Source organism: Oncorhynchus keta, chromosome 18 (genome assembly GCF_023373465.1).
Source record: "Oncorhynchus keta strain PuntledgeMale-10-30-2019 chromosome 18, Oket_V2, whole genome shotgun sequence".
In the NCBI taxonomy this organism is placed as follows: Eukaryota; Metazoa; Chordata; class Actinopteri; order Salmoniformes; family Salmonidae; genus Oncorhynchus; species Oncorhynchus keta.
This window is the reverse complement of record NC_068438.1, coordinates 55,716,647-55,737,639: the sequence shown is the minus strand read 5'-3', so window position 1 is coordinate 55,737,639 and position 20,993 is coordinate 55,716,647. Positions and strand designations below refer to the sequence as shown.

At 50.3% G+C, this 20,993-nt stretch overlaps 1 protein-coding gene across 1 annotated transcript in view; it reads left to right on the top strand.

Annotated features, from left to right (window-relative positions):
- The window catches only part of LOC118380965 (rho GTPase-activating protein 42), a 239,068-nt gene that overhangs the window by 181,296 nt on the left and 36,779 nt on the right, over positions 1–20,993 (top strand). Inside the window, exons 17-22 of the mRNA XM_052468730.1 lie at positions 767–872; positions 1,133–1,292; positions 1,588–1,738; positions 4,556–5,161; positions 15,258–15,456; positions 20,783–20,848. Of these exons, the coding sequence (XP_052324690.1) occupies positions 767–872; positions 1,133–1,292; positions 1,588–1,738; positions 4,556–5,161; positions 15,258–15,456; positions 20,783–20,848 (1,288 nt within the window). The remainder of the gene's footprint in view (positions 1–766; positions 873–1,132; positions 1,293–1,587; positions 1,739–4,555; positions 5,162–15,257; positions 15,457–20,782; positions 20,849–20,993) is intronic.

Here is a 20,993-nt window from a genome sequence, read left to right as displayed (position 1 = left end):
ACGCTGACTAGGAACGCTGACTAGGAACACTGACTAGGAACGCTGACTAGGAACGCTGACTAGGAACGCTGACTAGGAACACTGACTAGGAACACTGACTAGGAACGCTGACTAGAACGCTGACTAGGAACGCTGACTAGGAACGCTGACTGTTGTGTAACTGTTGCTCTCTTCTTGTCCCACGACTCACTTCTTTTGTCTGTCAGCTTTTTTGTATTTTTTGTTTGTTTTTGTTTTGTACTACATTGCAACATACAACAAAAAAATAGTCTACAATTGAATTTAAGAATTGAAGATATTTTGACGATAGATTGTTTTGCATGTTACATGGAAAAACATGGACATGAAACAAGCAGCCATGAAGCTGTCAGTGTGTTTATCATGACTCTGTCCCCCCTCCTCCCCAATCTCCCCCATCCTCCCCCTTCTCCCCCATCCCCCCCCACCTCCCCTTCTCCCCATCCTCCCCCTACTCCCCCATCCTCCCCCTCCTCCCCAATCTCCCCCTCCTCCCCCTCCTCCCCAATCCCCCCACCTCCCCTTCCCCCATCCTCCCCCTTCTCCCCCATCTCCCCCCCCACCTCCCCCATCTCCCCCTCCTCCCCAATCTCTCCCCTCCGCCCCAATCTCCCCCTCCTCCCCCATCTCCCCCTCCTCCCCAATCTCCCCCTCCGCCCCAATCTCCCCCTCCTCCCCCATCCTCCCCCTTCTTCCCCTTCTCCGCCCCTCCCCTCCTCCCCCGTCCTCCCCTCCTCCCCCTCCCCAGAGTGTGAAGACCAGAACTACAGGGTGAGGGCCGTCCATGCCTTGGTCCACAAGCTGCCTGAAAGGAACAGGGAGATGATGGAGCTACTGATCAAACACCTCGTCACGTGGGTCTCTCCTAACTGACCAGTCTAAAATCACATCGTAAATCTATTGTTGTGTAGGGAGATGTCACACTTCATCCATCAGTCTCACAATCGGAAGGTCCTGCTACCTTAAAGATGAATGCACTCTAACTAAGTCTGTCTGGATAAGACAATCTGCTAAGTGACTCAAATGAAAACATTGTGTTCGATGTTTGTTCATCTATAATGTAGTGTGATATTGTGATATTATACCATCCTGTCTGATCTGTCTGTCTCCACAGAGTGTCCACCCACAGCCAGTTCAACCTGATGACTGTGTCCAACCTGGGTGTGATCTTCGGGCCCACGTTGATGAGGTCACAGGAGGAGACGGTGGCCGCCATGATGAACATTAAATTCCAGAACATCGTGGTGGAGATTCTCATCGAGAACTTTGACAAGGCAAGAGAGTTTCTGGTTTCTTTGAAATCAGACTGAAATATTGAGCCTGTAAAAATATTTAGTTTGCTGGTAGCTCTCCTGGTCCTGGGTATACGTATGTGTCATGTCTTGGGCCTATAGTAGGAGTTTTTAGGTATTTAGGAATGTGTCATGTCTTGGGCCTATAGTAGGAGGTTTTAGGTATTTAGGTATATGTCTGACCATGTGACCTAAGCAGGAAACTACCCGGACCCTAGCTAGTTATATACCACTGTAATGCTCAGTTAATAAAACTATTTTTGTCTCCCCTCTCCAGATCTTCCACCAGCCTCCAGACCCCAACGTACCTCTGCCCCAGCCCCAATCCCGACCAAGCTCACGAAGGAGCAGGGCCATCTGCCTGTCCACAGGCCCTAGGAAGCCTCGCAGCATCTACACCCCAACACTGTGCCTTGCAGACGCTGACAGTGAGTCCTACACCTATCCCTAGCACTGCAGGCAATTGTTGCATATCGAATGATACCATATTGCCTGTAGGCCTGTAAACCTATATAGCATTCAGATCTGCATCAGATCTGCACCTTCTAATCAGAGACTGATTTAGACCTGGGACACAAGGTGAGTGGAATTCATGATGTGGTAAAACAAAACGCTAGCAGCGGTGCGGATCACATAGGGTCATATTTGAATACCCCTGGAATAGGGGTCATGTCACTCTGCTAGCTAATCTGGCCTGCTGCAGCATTCATTACATATTCCCCTGGAATAGGGGGTCATGTCACTCTGCTAGCTAATCTGGCCTGCTGCAGCATTCATTACATATTCTCCTGGAATAGGGGTCATGTCACTCTGCTAGCTAATCTGGCCTGCTGCAGCATTCATTACATATTCTCCTGGAATAGGTTGTCATGTCACTCTGCTAGCTAATCTGGCCTGCTGCAGCATTCATTACATATTCCCCTGGAATAGGGGTCATATAACTCTGCTAGCTAATCTGGCCTGCTGCAGCATTCATTACATATTCCCTGGAATAGGGGGTCATATAACTCTGCTAGCTAATCTGGCCTGCTGCAGCATTCATTACATATTCCCCTGGAATAGGGGTCATATCACTCAACTAGCTAATCTGGCCTGCTGCAGCATTCATTACATATTCCCCTGGAATAGGGGTCATATAACTCTGCTAGCTAATCTGGCCTGCTGCAGCATTCATTACATATTCCCCTGGAATAGGGGGTCATGTCACTCTGCTAGCTAATCTGGCCTGCTGCAGCATTCATTACATATTCCCCTGGAATAGGGGGTCATGTCACTCTGCTAGCTAATCTGGCCTGCTGCAGCATTCATTACATATTCCCCTGGAATAGGGGGTCATGTCACTCTGCTAGCTAATCTGGCCTGCTGCAGCATTCATTACATATTCCCCTGGAATAGGGGGTCATGTCACTCTGCTAGCTAATCTGGCCTGCTGCAGCATTCATTACATATTCCCCTGGAATAGGGGGTCATATAACTCTGCTAGCTAATCTGGCCTGCTGCAGCATTCATTACATATTCCCCTGGAATAGGGGGTCATATAACTCTGCTAGCTAATCTGGCCTGCTGCAGCATTCATTACATATTCCCCTGGAATAGGGGGTCATATCACTCAACTAGCTAATCTGGCCTGCTGCAGCATTCATTACATATTCCCCTGGAATAGGGGGTCATATCACTCTGCTAGCTAATCTGGCCTGCTGCAGCATTCATTACATATTCCCCTGGAATAGGGGGTCATATAACTCTGCTAGCTAATCTGGCCTGCTGCAGCATTCATTACATATTCCCCTGGAATAGGGGGTCATATCACTCAACTGGCTAATCTGGCCTGCTGCAGCATTCATTACATATTCCCCTGGAATAGGGTGTCATGTCACTCTGCTAGCTAATCTGGCCTGATGCAGCATTCATTACATATTCCCCTGGAATAGGGGGTCATATAACTCTGCTAGCTAATCTGGCCTGCTGCAGCATTCATTACATATTCCCCTGGAATAGGGGGTCATATCACTCAACTAGCTAATCTGGCCTGCTGCAGCATTCATTACATATTCCCCTGGAATAGGGGGTCATATCACTCAACTAGCTAATCTGGCCTGCTGCAGCATTCATTACATATTCCCCGGGAATAGGGTGTCATGTCACTCTGCTAGCTAATCTGGCCTGCTGCAGCATTCATTACATATTCCCCTGGAATGGGGGGTCATGTCACTCTGCTAGCTAATCTGGCCTGCTGCAGCATTCATTACATATTCCCCTGGACTAGAGGGTCATATCACTCTGCTAGCTAATCTGGCCTGCTGCGGCATTCATTACATATTCCCTGGACTAGAGGGTCATATCACTCTGCTAGCTAATCTGGCCTGCTGCAGCATTCATGACATATCCCCATTGAGATGTTCATTAATATATTATCACTTCATCTACCAGGGCACCATCAGAGAATACAAAACATTCCAGAATGTAGCCAGTAACTCTATTCTCTAAACTACTGTAGTGGTGGTGCTACTACATTTAGCCACAGTAGTAATAATACTGTCTGCATCCCAAATGGCCCATAGGTTCCTGGTCTAAAGTAGTGCACTATATAGGGAACAGGGTGCCATAGGTTCCTGGTCTAAAGTAGTGCACTATATAGGGAACAGGGTGCCATAGGTTCCTTGTCTAAAGTAGTGCACTATATAGGGAACAGGCTGCCATAGGTTCCTGGTCTAAAGTAGTGTACTATATAGGGAACAGGGTGCCATAGGTTCTACGTATTGAATAAGATGGCATTTGAGATGCAGTCACTGTGTTTTGTCTCAGTAGTCGGTCATTCATCAGGTTTTAATGACTCTGTGTGTTCCTGGTCCTTGTAACAGGTGACCCGTTCATCAGGTTTTAATGATGCTGTGTGTTCCTGGTCCTTGTAACAGGTGACCCGTTCAGCAGGTTTTAATGACCCTGTGTGTTCCTGGTCCTTGTAACAGGTGATCCGTTCATCAGGTTTTAATGACTCTGTGTGTTCCTGGTCCTTGTAACAGGTGACCCGTTCAGCAGGTTTTAATGATGCTGTGTGTTCCTGGTCCTTGTAACAGGTGACCCGTTCATCAGGTTTTAATGATGCTGTGTGTTCCTGGTCCTTGTAACAGGTGACCCGTTCATCAGGTTTTAATGATGCTGTGTGTTCCTGGTCCTTGTAACAGGTGACCCGTTCAGCAGGTTTTAATGATGCTGTGTGTTCCTGCTCTCTGGTCCTTGTACAGGTGACACGTTCAGCAGCAGTCCAGGCAGCACCCCCTTGGGAAGCATGGAGTCCCTCTCCTCCCACTCCTCTGAGCAGAACAGCTCCTCCAAGACAACTGGCACTTCCTCCCACCACCAGCCCAAAGACAAGGCTTCCTATCCCCCTGGCCTGTGGCTGGGGATGGGTCAGGGGACGAGCCAGTGGCTCGGGATGGGTCAGGGTACCAGCCTGAAGCAGGGGATGGGTCAGGGGACCAGCCTGGGGCAGGAGATGGGTCAGGGGACCAGTATGGGGCAGGAGATGGGTCAGGGCCCAACCCTGGGTCTCCGTCGCTCCCCCTCACAGCTCTCTTCCAACGGGCCAGGGAAGGGAAGTGTCCCATCCTGCCTCAGCAGCCCAGAGTCTAGCTCCAGGGAAGACGTGGAGACAGGGAGGACAGACGGGGAGTCGGAGGGAGATGCTCTGAGTCTGTCCTCAACCAGCACCACAGCTACACCCAGGGGGTCCATCGGCCCGAAGAAAGCCCCCCACTCCCAGACGGATCTCCGGCCGGTGCCCGTGACCCAACTGACCCAGCTGAACCGCTCAGCCGCTCCCTCTCTGAGGTCACTGTATATATCTGAAGGTAAGAGTCTAACATATCTCTGCAAATCAAATCTCTGTGGGGCCATACTTGCGAAACATTAGAAAAGTTTACGTTTTAGTTTAAGTTTAAGAATCAGCAAATTAAAATCGTTGGCCAAGTTGCACATGATCAAAGACTACATGTTAGCTGTTCTGATTAAATACTGTAACCTGAATCCTTGTAACCTGACTCCTTTAACCTGACTCCTTGTAACCTGACTCCCTGAAACCTGACTCCTTGTAACCTGGCTCCCTGAAACCTGACTCCTTGTAACCTGAATCCTTGTAACCTGACTCCTTGTAACCTGGATCCTTGTAACCTGACTCCTTGTAACCTGACTCCTTGTAACCTGACTCCTTGTAACCTGACTCCTTGTAACCTGAATCCTTGTAACATGGATCATTGTAATCTGGCTCCTTGTAACCTGACTCCTTGTAACCTGGCTCCTTGTAACCTGACTCCTTGTAACCTGGCTCCTTGTAACCTGACTCCTTGTAACCTGGCTCCTTGTAACCTGACTCCTTGTAACCTGACTCCTTGTAACCTGACTCCCTGAAACCTGGCTCCTTGTAACCTGACTCCTTGTAACCTGACTCCCTGAAACCTGACTCCTTGTAACCTGGCTCCTTGTAACCTGACTCCTTGTAACCTGACTCCTTGTAACCTGACTCCCTGTAACCTGACTCCTTGTAACCTGGCTCCTTGTAACCCGACTCCTTGTAACCTGACTCCTTGTAACCTGGCTCCCTGAAACCTGGCTCCCTGAAACCTGACTCCTTGTAACCTGACTCCCTGAAACCTGACTCCTTGTAACCTGGCTCCTTGTAACCTGACTCCTTGTAACCTGGCTCCTTGTAACCTGGCTCCTTGTAACCTGGCTCCTTGTAACCTGGCTCCTTGTAACCTGGCTCCTTGTAACCTAACTCCTTGTAACCTGACTCCTTGTAACCTGACTCCTTGTAACCTGACTCCTTGTAACCTGACTCCTTGTAACCTGACTCCTTGTAACCTGACTCCTTGTAACCTGACTCCTTGTAACCTGACTCCTTGTAACCTGACTCCTTGTAACCTGACTCCTTGTAACCTGGCTCCTTGTAACCTGGCTCCTTGTAACCTGACTCCCTGAAACCTGGCTCCTTGTAACCTGACTCCTTGTAACCTGGCTCCCTGAAACCTGACTCCTTGTAACCTGGCTCCTTGTAACCTGGCTCCTTGTAACCTGACTCCTTGTAACCTGACTCCCTGAAACCTGACTCCTTGTAACCTGGCTCCTTGTAACCCGACTCCTTGTAACCTGACTCCCTGAAACCTGGCTCCTTGTAACCTGACTCCCTGAAACCTGGCTCCTTGTAACCTGGCTCCTTGTAACCTGGCTCCTTGTAACCTGGCTCCTTGTAACCTGGCTCCTTGTAACCTGACTCCTTGTAACCTGGCTCCTTGTAACCTAACTCCTTGTAACCTGACTCCTTGTAACCTGACTCCTTGTAACCTGACTCCTTGTAACCTGACTCCTTGTAACCTGACTCCTTGTAACCTGACTCCTTGTAACCTGAATCCTTGTAACCTGGCTCCTTGTAACCTGGCTCCTTGTAACCTGACTCCTTGTAACCTGACTCCTTGTAACCTGACTCCTTGTAACCTGACTCCTTGTAACCTGACTCCTTGTAACCTAACTTCTTGTAACCTGACTCCTTGTAACCTGACTCCTTGTAACCTAACTTCTTGTAACCTGACTCCTTGTAACCTGACTCCTTGTAACCTGGCTCCTTGTAACCTGACTCCTTGTAACCTGACTCCTTGTAACCTGGCTCCTTGTAACCTGACTCCTCCATACTAACCGTGATTATCTCTGGTTAAATCTGTATCATTTAAAATCGGAAACGTAGTTGGACATGATCCAACACTTGTTCATGGAAGTGTCCTTAAAACAAAGCCACGATCTGCTATTCCAAGTTACTAAAACGTGCAAGAAATGTTAATGCAATGAGTCCCACCGTTGCTCTGGTGCTATTTAAGACATCTTTTTAAACATTGTGTGTTTGAGCTCCAGAATGTTGGGTTGTTTCAATGGATTTGTCTCTTGCGGTGTTTGTGAGACAAGAACAGATCCTGAAGGGCCTCGGGCCTCGGGTCTGTTTTCTTTACAAAAACGCCTGTATAGCCAGAATGGTTTGAGCTACACACTATTAAAAGCGATCTATGAAAAGCTGAGACTCTCACAAACACGCATATGTTTTTGCTCTATGACGCACACAAGCTACACAACAGTCGTTACTAGGAAAGACGTTCTTCTACTTAGATCATAGGAAATCCCAGGACAAAGTGTCGATAATACTGTAATAAGCTCAAATAGCTGCTTTCGCAAGTTCCGAACTCCCCACAGTTGTCACTGACTAGTTGGATATTAATTTCCCACTGAGAAAAACAAACTTTATTTTTGTTGTTGTTGACGTTTGTCAATAAAACTGATGAATGCAACTGTTCATGTCAATTAGTTTTGTGTTCTACTTATACAACACTTCATTATGAGGTTAAATATAAGGGCTGGATATGGAGATAAATGAAAGTCAGATCAATTAAAAGCCAAGTTTTGCTAGGGTCTCGGGATTGGATGAATAGCTCAAAGTTAGCCAGCCTGCCATTTGCGACAAGTTCGAATCCCAGGTGAGATATAGTTTTTTCGTTATTATAATATAATATATAATTATATTTATTGTGATAGTGTGTTGGAAAGTCAAGTGTAGCCAAAACCTTGTAAATTACAAATATATTTAATGAGAAGCTTCTTGGTCTTTACAGACCGACACATAGGCTACTACTACACAGAGGTGTAGAGCCGCTGGTGCCGGAGTGACACTGCCACTTCTCACAAATGTGCTCCTTATCAGGTATGAGGATAAGACCCAGATGCAGACCATGTCGAATAACCAATAGTTTAATATTCCAACAGGGGCAGACGGTAGACAAGTCAAGGCAGGCAGGGGTCAGTAAACCAGAGGTGGGGCAACGGTACCGGACGGCAGGCTCAGGGTCAGGGTCAGGTAGAAACAGGCGACAAAGGGCTGTGAAACATGGGTTTGACACTGGACACATGAAAGATGCGGGGCAACAGAAGATGAACAGCAGAGGTGCTAATAATCTTGGAGATGGGGAACGGCCCAATAAACCGTGGGGAGAGTTTATTGGATTCCACCGGGAGGGGCAGATCCCGGGTGGATAGCCATACCTTCTACCCGAGACGATATCGGGGAGCCAGGGTCCGATGGCGATCCGCTTGTTGTCGATACCTGGAGGTGGTCTTGAGGAGGGCCGACCGGACAAACATCTGGGCAGAAGGTATGCCGACCTCTTCTCTTCCTGCTCAGGGAAGAGTGGGGGATGATACCCCTGGGAACACTCAGGTAATAGGCCCAAGGCAGAGCAGGGAAGGGCGGGGGCTGATACCCCTGGGAACACTCAAACGGTAATAGGCCCAAGGCAGAGCAGGGAATGATGTTGGGGGCGTATTCCACCCACGCCAGTTGCTGACTCCAGGTGGTGGGGTTGGCGGATACCAGACAGTGCAGGGTGGTCTCAAGGTCCTGGTTGGCTTTCTCCAACTGGTCGTTAGCCTGGGGTTGGAAACCGGAGGACAGGCTGGACGACGACCCTATGAGGGTGCAGAACGCCGTCCAGAACCGGGACGAGAACTGAGGGCCGCGGTCAGAGACCATGTCCACGGGCAGTCCATGGATCCAGAAGATGTGCTGCACCATGAGCTGAGCCATCTCCTTGGTAGAGGGTAACTTGGGGAGAGGAAGGAAGTGGGCAGCCTTAGAAAAGCGATCCACCACGACCAGGTTGCCATCATACTGGGGGAGACCCATGACAAAGTCCAGGGAGATGTGAGACCAGGGGCGATGATGGATGGGCAGAGGTTGGAGGAGACCAGCCGGAGTTGTCGAGGGGTCTTGTTCCGTGCAAAGACTGTGCAAGCAGTGACAAAGGCGGCGACGTCCAGAACCATGGTAGGCCACCAAAGGTGTTGTCGCACGAAGGCGAGCCTGGAGGAATGGGCCTGCTCCAGGACCACAGAGCAGACAGTGTCAGGCACGAGTTCGGCTGGGACCACTGCGCCTGCCGGACCTGTTTCCTGATACCCCAGCTGAGTGCCGTTGCCAGAAACGAGGAGGGAAGGATGGTCTCAGGCGAGACAGGGCATCCGGCTTGACGTTCTTGGCTCCCGGCCAGTAGGAGAGGTAAAAGTTGAACCGGGTAAACACCACGGCCCATCTCTCCTACCTGGAGTTGAGACACTTGGCGGTGTGGAGAACCTCCAGGTTTTTGTGGTTGGTCCACACAATGAACGGATGTTCCGTCCCTTCGAGCCAGTGCCTCCATTCCTCCATTGCCATTGCGAGAAGCTCCCGATTCTCCACATCGTAATTTCTCACCTTGGCGGTGAGGCGGTAGAAGAAGAAGGCGCAGGGATGCAGCTTAGGGTCCAGGGCAGAACGTTGGGACAGAACAGCCCCCACTCCGAAATCCGAAGTAACGGTCTCCACCACGAACTGACGAGAAGGGTCCGGATGAAACAGGATCGGAGCCATGGTGAAGCGGTGTTTAAGGTCCTTGGTAGAGTTGAGGACAGACAGGGGAGAAGCCATGGGTGATGATGACCCCAGATAAAGCAACAATAAAAGTTGACGAACCCCAAGAAGCGTTGCAGCTGCACCCTGGATGATGGCTGTGGCCAATCCACCACCACTTTCACTTTTCACCTTGATGCTCCCAGCAGAGATGATGTAGTCCAGAAAGGGAATGATGGAGCGATGGAATTCACACTTTTCCACCTTAATGAACAACTGGTTCTCCAGAAGGTGCTGGAGAACCTGCCGGACATGGAGCATGTGTTCTTGGGGGAAGCGGGAGAAGACGAAGTCATCAATGTAGACCAAGATGAACCGGTTCAGCATGTCGCGGAGAACGTCATTCACCAGAGCCTGGAACACGGCAGGGGAGTTGGTGAGGCCAAAGGGCATGACCAGATATTCGTAGTGGCCGCTGGCCGCGTTGAAGGCGGTCTTCCACTCGTCCCCATCTCATGTCCGCACCAGGTGGTAGGCGTTACATAGATCCAGCTTGGAGAACACAGTGGCCCCCTGGAGCGGCTCGACGGCCGAGGAGATGAGTGGTAGCAGGTAACGGTTCTTAACAGTGATGTCATTGAGCCCCCGGTAGTCAATGCACACGTTTGGACCCCTCCATCAGCCCACAAAGTAATTCCTTGTGCCTACCAATGGAGGCTCCTTTTAAAATATATATATTTCACCTTTATTTAACCAGCTAGGCAAGTTGAGAACAAGTTCTCATTTACAATTGCGAGCTGGTCAAAATAAAGCAAAACGATAAGGGAGGTAAAGGCAAAAAAAGGCCATGATGGCAAAGTAAATACAATATAGCAAGTAAAACACTGGAATGGTAGATTTGCAGTGGAAGAATGAGATATAAATAATGGGGTGCAAAGGAGCAAAATAAATAAATAAATCAAGTAGGGAAGAGGTAGTTGTTTGGGCTAAATTATAGATGGGCTATGTACAGGTGCAGTAATCTGTGAGCTGCTCTGACAGCTGGTGCTTAAAGTTAGTGAGCGAGATAAGTGTTTCCAGTTTCAGAGATGTTTGTAGTTCGTTCCAGTCATTGGCAGCAGAGAACTGGAAGGAGAGGCGGCCAAAGGAAGAATTGGTTTTGGGGGTGACCAGAGAGATATACCTGCTGGAGTGCATGCTTCAGGTGGGTGCTGCTGTGGTGACCAGCGAGCTGAGATATGGGGGACTTTACCTAGCAGGGTCTTGTAGATGACCTGGAGCCAGTGGGTTTGGAACGAGGGCCAGCCAATGAGTATGAAACGAGGGCCAGCCAACGAGAGCATACAGGTCGGGGCTTTATATGGGGCTTTGGTGACAAAACGGATGGCACTGTGATAGACTCCATCCAATTTATTAAGTAGGGTATTGGAAGCTATTTTTGTAAATGACATCGCCGAAGTCGAGGAGGTAGGATGGTCAGTTTTACAAGGGTATGTTTGGCAGCATGAGTGAAGGATGCTTTGTTGCGAAATAGGAAGCCAATTCTAGATTTAACTTCGGATTGGATATGTTTGATGTGAGTCTGTAAGGAGAGTTTACAGTCGAACAAGACACCTAGGTATTTGTAGTTGTCCACATATTCTAAGTCAGAGCCGTCCAGAGTAGTGATGTTGGACAGGCGGGCAGGTGCGGGCAGCGATCGGTTGAAGAGCATGCATTTAGTTTTACTTGTATTTAAGAGCAATTGGAGGCCACGGAAGGAGAGTTGTATGGCATTGAAGCTTGCCTGGAGGGTTGTTAACACAGTGTCCAAAGAAGGGCCGGAAGTATACAGAATGGTGTCGTCTGCATAGAGGTGGATCAGAGACTCACCAGCAGCAAGAGCGACATCATTGATGTATACAGAGAAGAGAGTCGGTCCAAGAATTGAACCCTGTGGCACCCCCATAGAGACTGCCAGAGGCCTGGACAGCATGCCCTCCGATTTGACACACTGAACTCTGTCTGCAAAGTAATTGGTGAACCAGGCAAGGCAGTCATCCGAAAAACCGAGGCAACTGAGTCTGCTTTTAAGAATATGGTGATTGACAGAGTCGAAAGCCTTGGCAAGGTCGATGAAGACGGCTGCACAGTACTGTCTTTTATCGATGGTGGTTATGATATCGTTTAGTACCTTGAGCGTGGCTGAGGTGCACCCGTGACTGGCTCGGAAACCAGATTGCACAGCGGAGAAGGTACGGTGGGATTCGAGATGGTCAGTGACCTGTTTGTTGACTTGGCTTTCGAAGACCTTAGATAGGCAGGGCAAAATGGATATAGGTCTGTAACAGTTTGGGTCAAGAGTGTCCCCCTCTTTGATGACCGCAGCTGCTTTCCAATCTTTGGGAATCTCAGACGACACGAAAGAGAGGTTGAACAGGCTAGTAATAGGGTTGGCAACAATTTCGGCAGATCATTTTAGAAAGAAAGGGTCCAGATTGTCAAGCCCAGCTGATTTGTACGGGTCCAGGTTTTGCAGCTCTTTCAGAACATCAGCTGAACGGATTTGTCATGTCATGGGAACAGCTAACAGGAACTAGCCTTTGATCATGTGCAACACGACTTCAATCGGCTGATGTTTAATCTTTTTTCGAATGTTCTCGCGTGTGCCCCCCTCTATGACTCTTTGAAGTAGGACTCTGTTATATATTCCTCCATTCAGATACAGAGTTTTTTTTTTACTTCTTTCACAGTTTTGTTTTCCATTATTCCTTCAAGTGTTTTGCCTGCAGTAATATCATCAAATCTTCAAGCCTCACATGCTATTACCATTAGCAATAGTACTATTTAAAAAAACGCCTTTATAGCATTTATTTTATTTATTTATTTATTTACTTTATTCCATTCTCTTCACGTTCCCTTGACTCATGAGGATTCATGCTTGCAGTCACTAAGATTCGTTTTTCTGTCCTGTTTAAAAAAATAAATAAAAAAATGAAATTCCAAAGCAAAGGAAAACTATTCATATTCTCTTCACAACAGAGACAAGAGGTCCTACGTTATTTCTGTACTCCTCCACAGATAAAGATGACCATCGTGTTCCCATTGAATACTCATCGTGATCAATATGATAAACCTTTCTTTGACAGTCTACTGCTTGGCTGTGTCCCAAATTGCACCCTATTAGGGCAGTTGAAAACCTTGGACCTATAGTAGTGTAGTAGACAGGACCTATAGTAGTGTAGTAGACAGGACCTATAGTAGTGTAGTAGACAGGACCTATAGTAGTGTAGTAGACAGGACCTATAGTAGTGTAGTAGACAGGACATATAGTAGTGTAGTGGACAGGGCCTATAGTGGTGTAGTAGACAGGGCCTATAGTAGTGTAGTAGACAGGGCCTATAGTAGTGTAGTAGACAGGACCTATAGTAGTGTAGTAGACAGGACATATAGTAGTGTAGTAGACAGGACCTATAGTGGTGTAGTAGACAGGACATATAGTAGTGTAGTAGACAGGACATATAGTAGTGTAGTAGACAGGGCCTATAGTAGTGTAGTAGACAGGACCTATAGTAGTGTAGTAGACAGGACCTATAGTGGTGTAGTAGACAGGACCTATAGTAGTGTAGTAGACAGGACCTATAGTAGTGTAGTAGACAGGACCTATAGTAGTGTAGTAGACAGGACCTATAGTAGTGTAGTAGACAGGACCTATAGTAGTGTAGTAGACAGGACCTATAGTAGTGTAGTAGACAGGACCTATAGTGGTGTAGTAGACAGGACCTATAGTAGTGTAGTAGACAGGACCTATAGTGGTGTAGTAGACAGGACCTATAGTAGTGTAGTAGACAGGACCTATAGTAGTGTAGTAGACAGGACCTATAGTAGTGTAGTAGACAGGACCTATAGTGGTGTAGTAGACAGGACCTATAGTAGTGTAGTAGACAGGACCTATAGTAGTGTAGTAGACAGGGCCTATAGTAGTGTAGTAGACAAGGCCTATAGTAGTGTAGTAGACAGGACCTATAGTAGTGTAGTAGACAGGACCTATAGTAGTGTAGTAGACAGGACCTATAGTAGTGTAGTAGACAGGACCTATAGTAGTGTAGTAGACAGGACCTATAGTAGTGTAGTGGACAGGGCCTATAGTAGTGTAGTAGACAGGACCTATAGTAGTGTAGTAGACAGGACCTATAGTGGTGTAGTAGACAGGACCTATAGTGGTGTAGTAGACAGGACCTATAGTGGTGTAGTAGACAGGGCCTATAGTAGTGTAGTAGACAGGACCTATAGTGGTGTAGTAGACAGGACCTATAGTAGTGTAGTAGACAGGACCTATAGTAGTGTAGTAGACAGGACCTATAGTAGTGTAGTAGACAGGACCTATAGTAGTGTAGTAGACAGGACCTATAGTAGTGTAGTAGACAGGACCTATAGTAGTGTAGTAGACAGGGCCTATAGTAGTGTAGTAGACAAGGCCTATAGTAGTGTAGTAGACAGGACCTATAGTAGTGTAGTAGACAGGGCCTATAGTGGTGTAGTAGACAGGGCCTATAGTGGTGTAGTAGACAGGGCCTATAATAGTGTAGTAGACAGGGCCTATAGTAGTGTAGTAGACAGGACCTATAGTAGTGTAGTAGACAGGGCCTATAGTGGTGTAGTAGACAGGGCCTATAATAGTGTAGTAGACAGGGCCCTAGTGACAGGGCCTATAGTAGTGTAGTAGACAGGGCCTATAGTAGTAGTAGACAGGGCCTATAGTGTAGTAGACAGGGCCTATAATAGTGTAGTAGACAGGGCCTATAGTAGTGTGTAGTAGACAGGGCCTATAGTAGTGTAGTAGACAGGGCCTATAGGTGTAGTAGACAGGACCTATAGTGGTGTAGTAGACAGGACCTATAGTAGTGTAGTAGACAGGACCTATAGTAGTGTAGTAGACAGGGCCTATAGTGGTGTAGTAGACAGGGCCTATAATAGTGTAGTAGACAGGGCCTATAGTAGTGTAGTAGACAGGGCCTATAGTAGTGTAGTAGACAGGGCCTATAGTGGTGTAGTAGACAGGGCCTATAGTAGTGTAGTAGACAGGGCCTATAGTAGTGTAGTAGACAGGACCTATAGTAGTGTAGTAGACAGGGCCTATAGTGGTGTAGTAGACAGGGCCTATAGTGGTGTAGTAGACAGGGCCTATAATAGTGTAGTAGACAGGGCCTATAGTAGTGTAGTAGACAGGGCCTATAGTGGTGTAGTAGACAGGGCCTATAGTGGTGTAGTAGACAGGGCCTATAGTAGTGTAGTAGACAGGGCCTATAGTAGTGTAGTAGACAGGACCTATAGTAGTGTAGTAGACAGGGCCTATAGTGGTGTAGTAGACAGGGCCTATAGTGGTGTAGTAGACAGGGCCTATAATAGTGTAGTAGACAGGGCCTATAGTAGTGTAGTAGACAGGGCCTATAGTGGTGTAGTAGACAGGGCCTATAGTAGTGTCGTATTGCACCATAGGGAATTGGGATCCATTTTGTACTCACTGAGGTGCTTATCTCTTCCCCAAGGCCGTAGGAGTCTGGCAGGTTCAGTCCAGAGTCTGTCTGCCGTGACGCTGGACCAGAAAGACCAACAGAAGGATCGGAAGGAGAGTGTAGAGTCTACAGACCCCCCAGACCGCCCTCCTAAACTAGTCACCCGTCGGAGATTGGACAGACCGGACAAGATGGAGTCCTCCAGCAACGGATACCAGAGACCAGGATCAGTGTAATGGACATGACGCTACTACAGTACACACACACACACACACACACACAAAATAAACAGCCCTTAAAACACACAGTTTTTCTCTGCGAGACAGATCTTACTGTGAACCTTCCTCGTGTGTGTGTGTGTGTGTGTGTGTGTGTGTGTGTGTGTGTGTGTGTGTGTGTGTGTGTGTGTGTGTGTGTGTGTGTGTGTGTGTGTGTGTGTGTGTGTGCGTGCTGTGAGATTTATGTGTTTTTCCTATCAGTTGGAGAGTCAGTCTGGTTTTATTCCGCTCTGGCGGCTGCTGGGTTGATGTGACCCAGCTCTCCACTCTCCCCCTCTCTTTCTTCTGCCTCTTTCTCTCTCTCTCTCACGGGGAGAGACACAGGGAGGATACGGGGAGGGACATGGGAGAGACACAGGGAAGGACATGGGAGAGACACGGGGAGGGACACGGAGGATACGGGGAGGGACATGGGAGAGACACGGGGAGGGACACGGAGGATACGGGGAGGGACACGGAGGATATGGGGAGGGACATGGGAGAGACACGGGGGAGGGACATGGGAGAGACACGGGGAGAGATACGGGGAGGGACATGGGAGAGACACGGGGAGGGACATGGGAGAGACACGGGGAGGGACACGGGGATACGGGGATGGACATGGGAGAGACACGGGGAGGATACGGGGAGGGACATGGGAGAGACACAGGGAGGATACGGGGAGGGACATGGGAAGATACGGGGGAGGGACATGGGAGAGACACGGGGAGGGACATGGGGAGGGACGGGGGAGAGACACGGGGAGGGACATGGGAGAGACACGGGGAGGGACATGGGGAGGGACATGGGAGAGACACGGGGAGGGACATGGGAGAGACACGGGGAGGGACATGGGGAGGGACGTGGGGAGGGACATGGGAAGATACGGGGAGGGACATGGGAGAGACACGGGGAGGGACATGGGAGAGACACGGGGAGGGACATGGGAGGGACATGGGAAGATACGGGGAGGGACATGGAGAGACACGGGGAGGAACATGGGAGGGACATGGGAAGATACGGGGAGGGACATGGGAGAGACACAGGGAGCGACATGGGGAGGGACATGGGAGGCACATGGGAAGATACGGGGAGGGACATGGGAGGGACATGGGAAGATACGGGGAGGGACATGGGAGAGACACGGGGAGAGACATGGGAAGATACGGGGAGGGACATGGGAAGATACAGGGAGGGACATGGGAAGATACGGGGAGGGACATGGGAGAGACACGGGGAGGGACATGGGAGGGACATGGGAAGATACGGGGAGGGACATGGGAAGATATGGGAGGGACATGGGAGAGACACGGGGAGGTTACGGGGAGGGACACAGGGAGGGACAATGGAAGGATACGGGGAGGGACATGGGAGGATACGGGGAGGGACATGGGAGGGACACAGGGAGGGACAATGGAAGGATACGGGAGGGACAATGGAAGGATACGGGGAGGGACACTGGAAGGATACGGGGGGGACATGGGAGAGTCACGGGGAGGGACACGGGGCAGACACGGGGAGGGACACAGGGAGGGACATGGGAGCGACACAGGGAGGATACGGGGGAGGGACATGGGAGAGACACAGAGAGGGGACATGGGAAGATACGGGGAGGGACACGGAGGATACGGGGAGGGACATGGGAGAGACACGGGGAGGGACATGGAAGGGAAACAGGGAGGGACATGGGAGGATACGGGGAGGGACATGGAAGGGACACATGGAGGGACATGGAAGGATACGGGGGGACATTGGAGAGACACGGGGAGGGACATGGGAGGATACGGGGAGGGACATGGGAGAGACACGGGAAGGGACACAGGGAGGATACGGGGAGGGACATGGGAGAGATACGGGGAGGGACACAGGGAGGATACGGGGAGGGACATGGGAGAGACACAGGGAGGGATACGGGGAGGGACATGGGAGAGACACGGGGAGGGACACAGGGAGGATACGGGGAGGGACATGGGAGAGACACAGGGAGGATACGGGGAGGGACATGGGAGGGACACAGGGAGGGACACGGAGGATACGGGGAGGGACATGGGAGAGACACGGGGAGGGACACAGGGAGGATACGGGGAGGGACATGGGAGAGACACAGGGAGGATACGGGAGGGACATGGGAGGGACACAGGGAGGATACGGGGAGGGACATGTGAGAGACACGGGGAGGGACACAGGGAGGGACATGGGAGAGTCACGGGGAGGGACATGGGGCAGACACGGGGAGGATACGGGGAGGGACATGGGAGAGACACAGGGAGGGACACAGGGAGGATACAGGGAGGGACATGGGAGGGAAACAGGGAGGATACTGGAAGGATACGGGGAGGGACATGGGAGGGACACGGGGTGGGACATGGGAGGGACTCGGGGAGAGACACAGGGAAGGACATGGGAGAGACACAGGGAGAGACACGGGGAGGGACATGGGAGAGACACAGGGAAGGACATGGGAGAGACACGGGGAGGGACATGGGAGAGACACAGGGAGAGACACGGGGAGGGACATGGGAGAGACACAGGGAAGGACATGGGAGGGACTCGGTGAGGGACACAGGGAGGGACATGGGAGGATACGGGGAGAGACATGGGAGGACACAGGGAGGGACATGGGGAGGATACGGGGAGAGACACGGGGAGGGACATGGGGAGGATACGGGGAGAGACACGGGGAGGGACATGGGGAGGGACATGGGGAGGATACGGGGAGAGATATGGGAGAGACACAGGGAGGATACGGGGATGGACATGGGAGAGACACGGAGAGGGACATGGGAGGGACGTGGGAGAGACACGGGGAGGGACATGGGAGAGACACAGGGAGGGACATGGGAGGGACATGGGAGAGACACGGGGAGGGACATGGGAGAGACACGGGGAGGGACACAGGGAAGGACATGGGAGAGACACACGGGGAGGGACATGGGAGAGACACGGGGAGGGACATGGGAGGGACATGGGAAGGACATGGGAGGGACACAGGGAAGGACATGGGAGAGACACAGGGAGGGACACAGGGAAGTGTTCAGCAGTCTGATGGCTTGTACATTGAAACTGTGTCAGAGCCTGTTGATATCAAGCCTCATGCTTCGATACCGTCTGCCCCATGGAGACAACAGCTCGTGGCTGAGGTGGTTGGCATCCCTGATGATGCTGTGGGCCTTCCTCAGGCACCTCCTAACGGCCTCCTCTCGACTGTCTTCAATTGTCCTGTAGGGTAAATCCTCCTCTCCTGTGTCGTCAGTTGTCCTGTAGGGTAAAGCCTCCTCTCCTGTGTCGTCAGTTGTCCTGTAGGGTAAAGCCTCCTCTCCTGTGTCGTCAGTTGTCCTGTAGGGTAAAGCCTCCTCTCCTGTGTCGTCAGTTGTCCTGTAGGGTAAAGCCTCCTCTCCTGTGTCGTCAGTTGTCCTGTAGGGTAAAGCCTCCTCTCCTGTGTCGTCAGTTGTCCTGTAGGGTAAAGCCTCCTCTCCTGTGTCGTCAGTTGTCCTGTAGGGTAAAGCCTCCTCTCCTGTGTCGTCAGTTGTCCTGTAGGGTAAAGCCTCCTCTCCTGCGTCGTCAGTTGTCCTGTAGGGTAAAGCCTCCTCTCCTGTGTCGTCAGTTGTCCTGTAGGGTAAATCCTCCTCTCCTGCGTCGTCAGTTGTCCTGTAGGGTAAAGCCTCCTCTCCTGTGTCGTCAGTTGTCCTGTAGGGTAAAGCCTCCTCTCCTGTGTCATCAGTTGTCCTGTAGGGTAAAGCCTCCTCTCCTGTGTCGTCAGTTGTCCTGTAGGGTAAAGCCTCCCCTGTGTCGTCAGTTGTCCTGTAGGGTAAAGCCTCCTCTCCTGTGTCGTCAGTTGTCCTGTAGGGTAAAGCCTCCTCTCCTGTGTCGTCAGTTGTCCTGTAGGGTAAAGCCTCCTCTCCTGCGTCGTCAGTTGTCCTGTAGGGTAAAGCCTCCTCTGCTGTGTCGTCAGTTGTCCTGTAGGGTAAAGCCTCCTCTCCTGTGTCGTCAGTTGTCCTGTAGGGTAAAGCCTCCTCTCCTGTGTCGTCAGTTGTCCTGTAGGGTAAAGCCTCCTCTGCTGTGTCGTCAGTTGTCCTGTAGGGTAAAGCCTCCTCTCCTGTGTCGTCAGTTGTCCTGTAGGGTAAAGCCTCCTCTCCTGTGTCGTCAGTTGTCCTGTAGGGTAAAGCCTCCTCTCCTGCGTCGTCAGTTGTCCTGTAGGGTAAAGCCTCCTCTCCTGTGTCGTCAGTTGTCCTGTAGGGTAAAGCCTCCTCTCCTGCGTCGTCAGTTGTCCTGTAGGGTAAAGCCTCCTCTGCTGTGTCGTCAGTTGTCCTGTAGGGTAAAGCCTCCTCTCCTGTGTCGTCAGTTGTCCTGTAAGGTAAAGCCTCCTCTCCTGTGTCTTCAGTTGTCCTGTAGGGTAAAGCCTCCTCCTGTGTCTTCAGTTGTCCTGTAGGGTAAAGCCTCCTCTCCTGTGTCTTCAGTTGTCCTGTAGGGTAAAGCCTCCTCTCCTGTGTCGTCAGTTGTCCTGTAAGGTAAAGCCTCCTCTCCTGTGTCTTCAGTTGTCCTGTAGGGTAAAGCCTCCTCTCCTGTGTCTTCAGTTGTCCTGTAGGGTAAAGCCTCCTCTCCTGTGTCTTCAGTTGTCCTGTAGGGTAAAGCCTCCTCTGCTGTGTCGTCAGTTGTCCTGTAGGGTAAAGCCTCCTCTCCTGTGTCGTCAGTTGTCCTGTAGGGTAAATCCTCCTCTCCTGTGTCGTCAGTTGTCCTGTAGGGTAAAGCCTCCTCTCCTGTGTCGTCAGTTGTCCTGTAGGGTAAAGCCTCCTCTCCTGTGTCGTCAGTTGTCCTGTAGGGTAAAGCCTCCTCTCCTGTGTCGTCAGTTGTCCTGTAGGGTAAAGCCTCCTCTCCTGTGTCGTCAGTTGTCCTGTAGGGTAAAGCCTCCTCTCCTGTGTCGTCACCTTGGAGGGGAAGGCAGAGGAGGGGGAAGGAAGGGGAGGGGAAGGGAAGGCTGGCCTCTTGCCTGCCTGGTAACGGAAGGGAAGGAAGCCTCCCCTGTTGTGTATCTTATTGTGTAGCTGAAGCCGTTTCGCTGACTTCACACTTGACAATAAGACATGCTGTGACTTCACACTCAAAAATGAGGAACACTGGCCGCTCTGAATGAAAGTGCACTTACCCCTGTGTGCAGGGTCAAAATGACTCAAGACAACCTTTTGAACATAAAATAATTCACACCCATTCACATGTAATTAGCACGAGATTTCAGGCCATTGGTATATAGATTTGAGAGATAATAAGGCAAATGGGACTGAATTGTTCCTGTCTGTATTTCAGGGTTGCTGCAAGAGCCATGTTGTTTGAAACCTGCCCTTCAGCGGCGCAGACCACACCTGTTGGAAGGTAGACTGTCAGAATATGTCTTTTATCCCAAATGTCTGACCTACTCTATATGCAGCCTGCTCTCCTCCATTTGGTGGTTAACCTACCTTTAAAACGTGTTAAACTTCTGATTCCTCATTCTTCAATCTGTTCATTGTGTTATTTA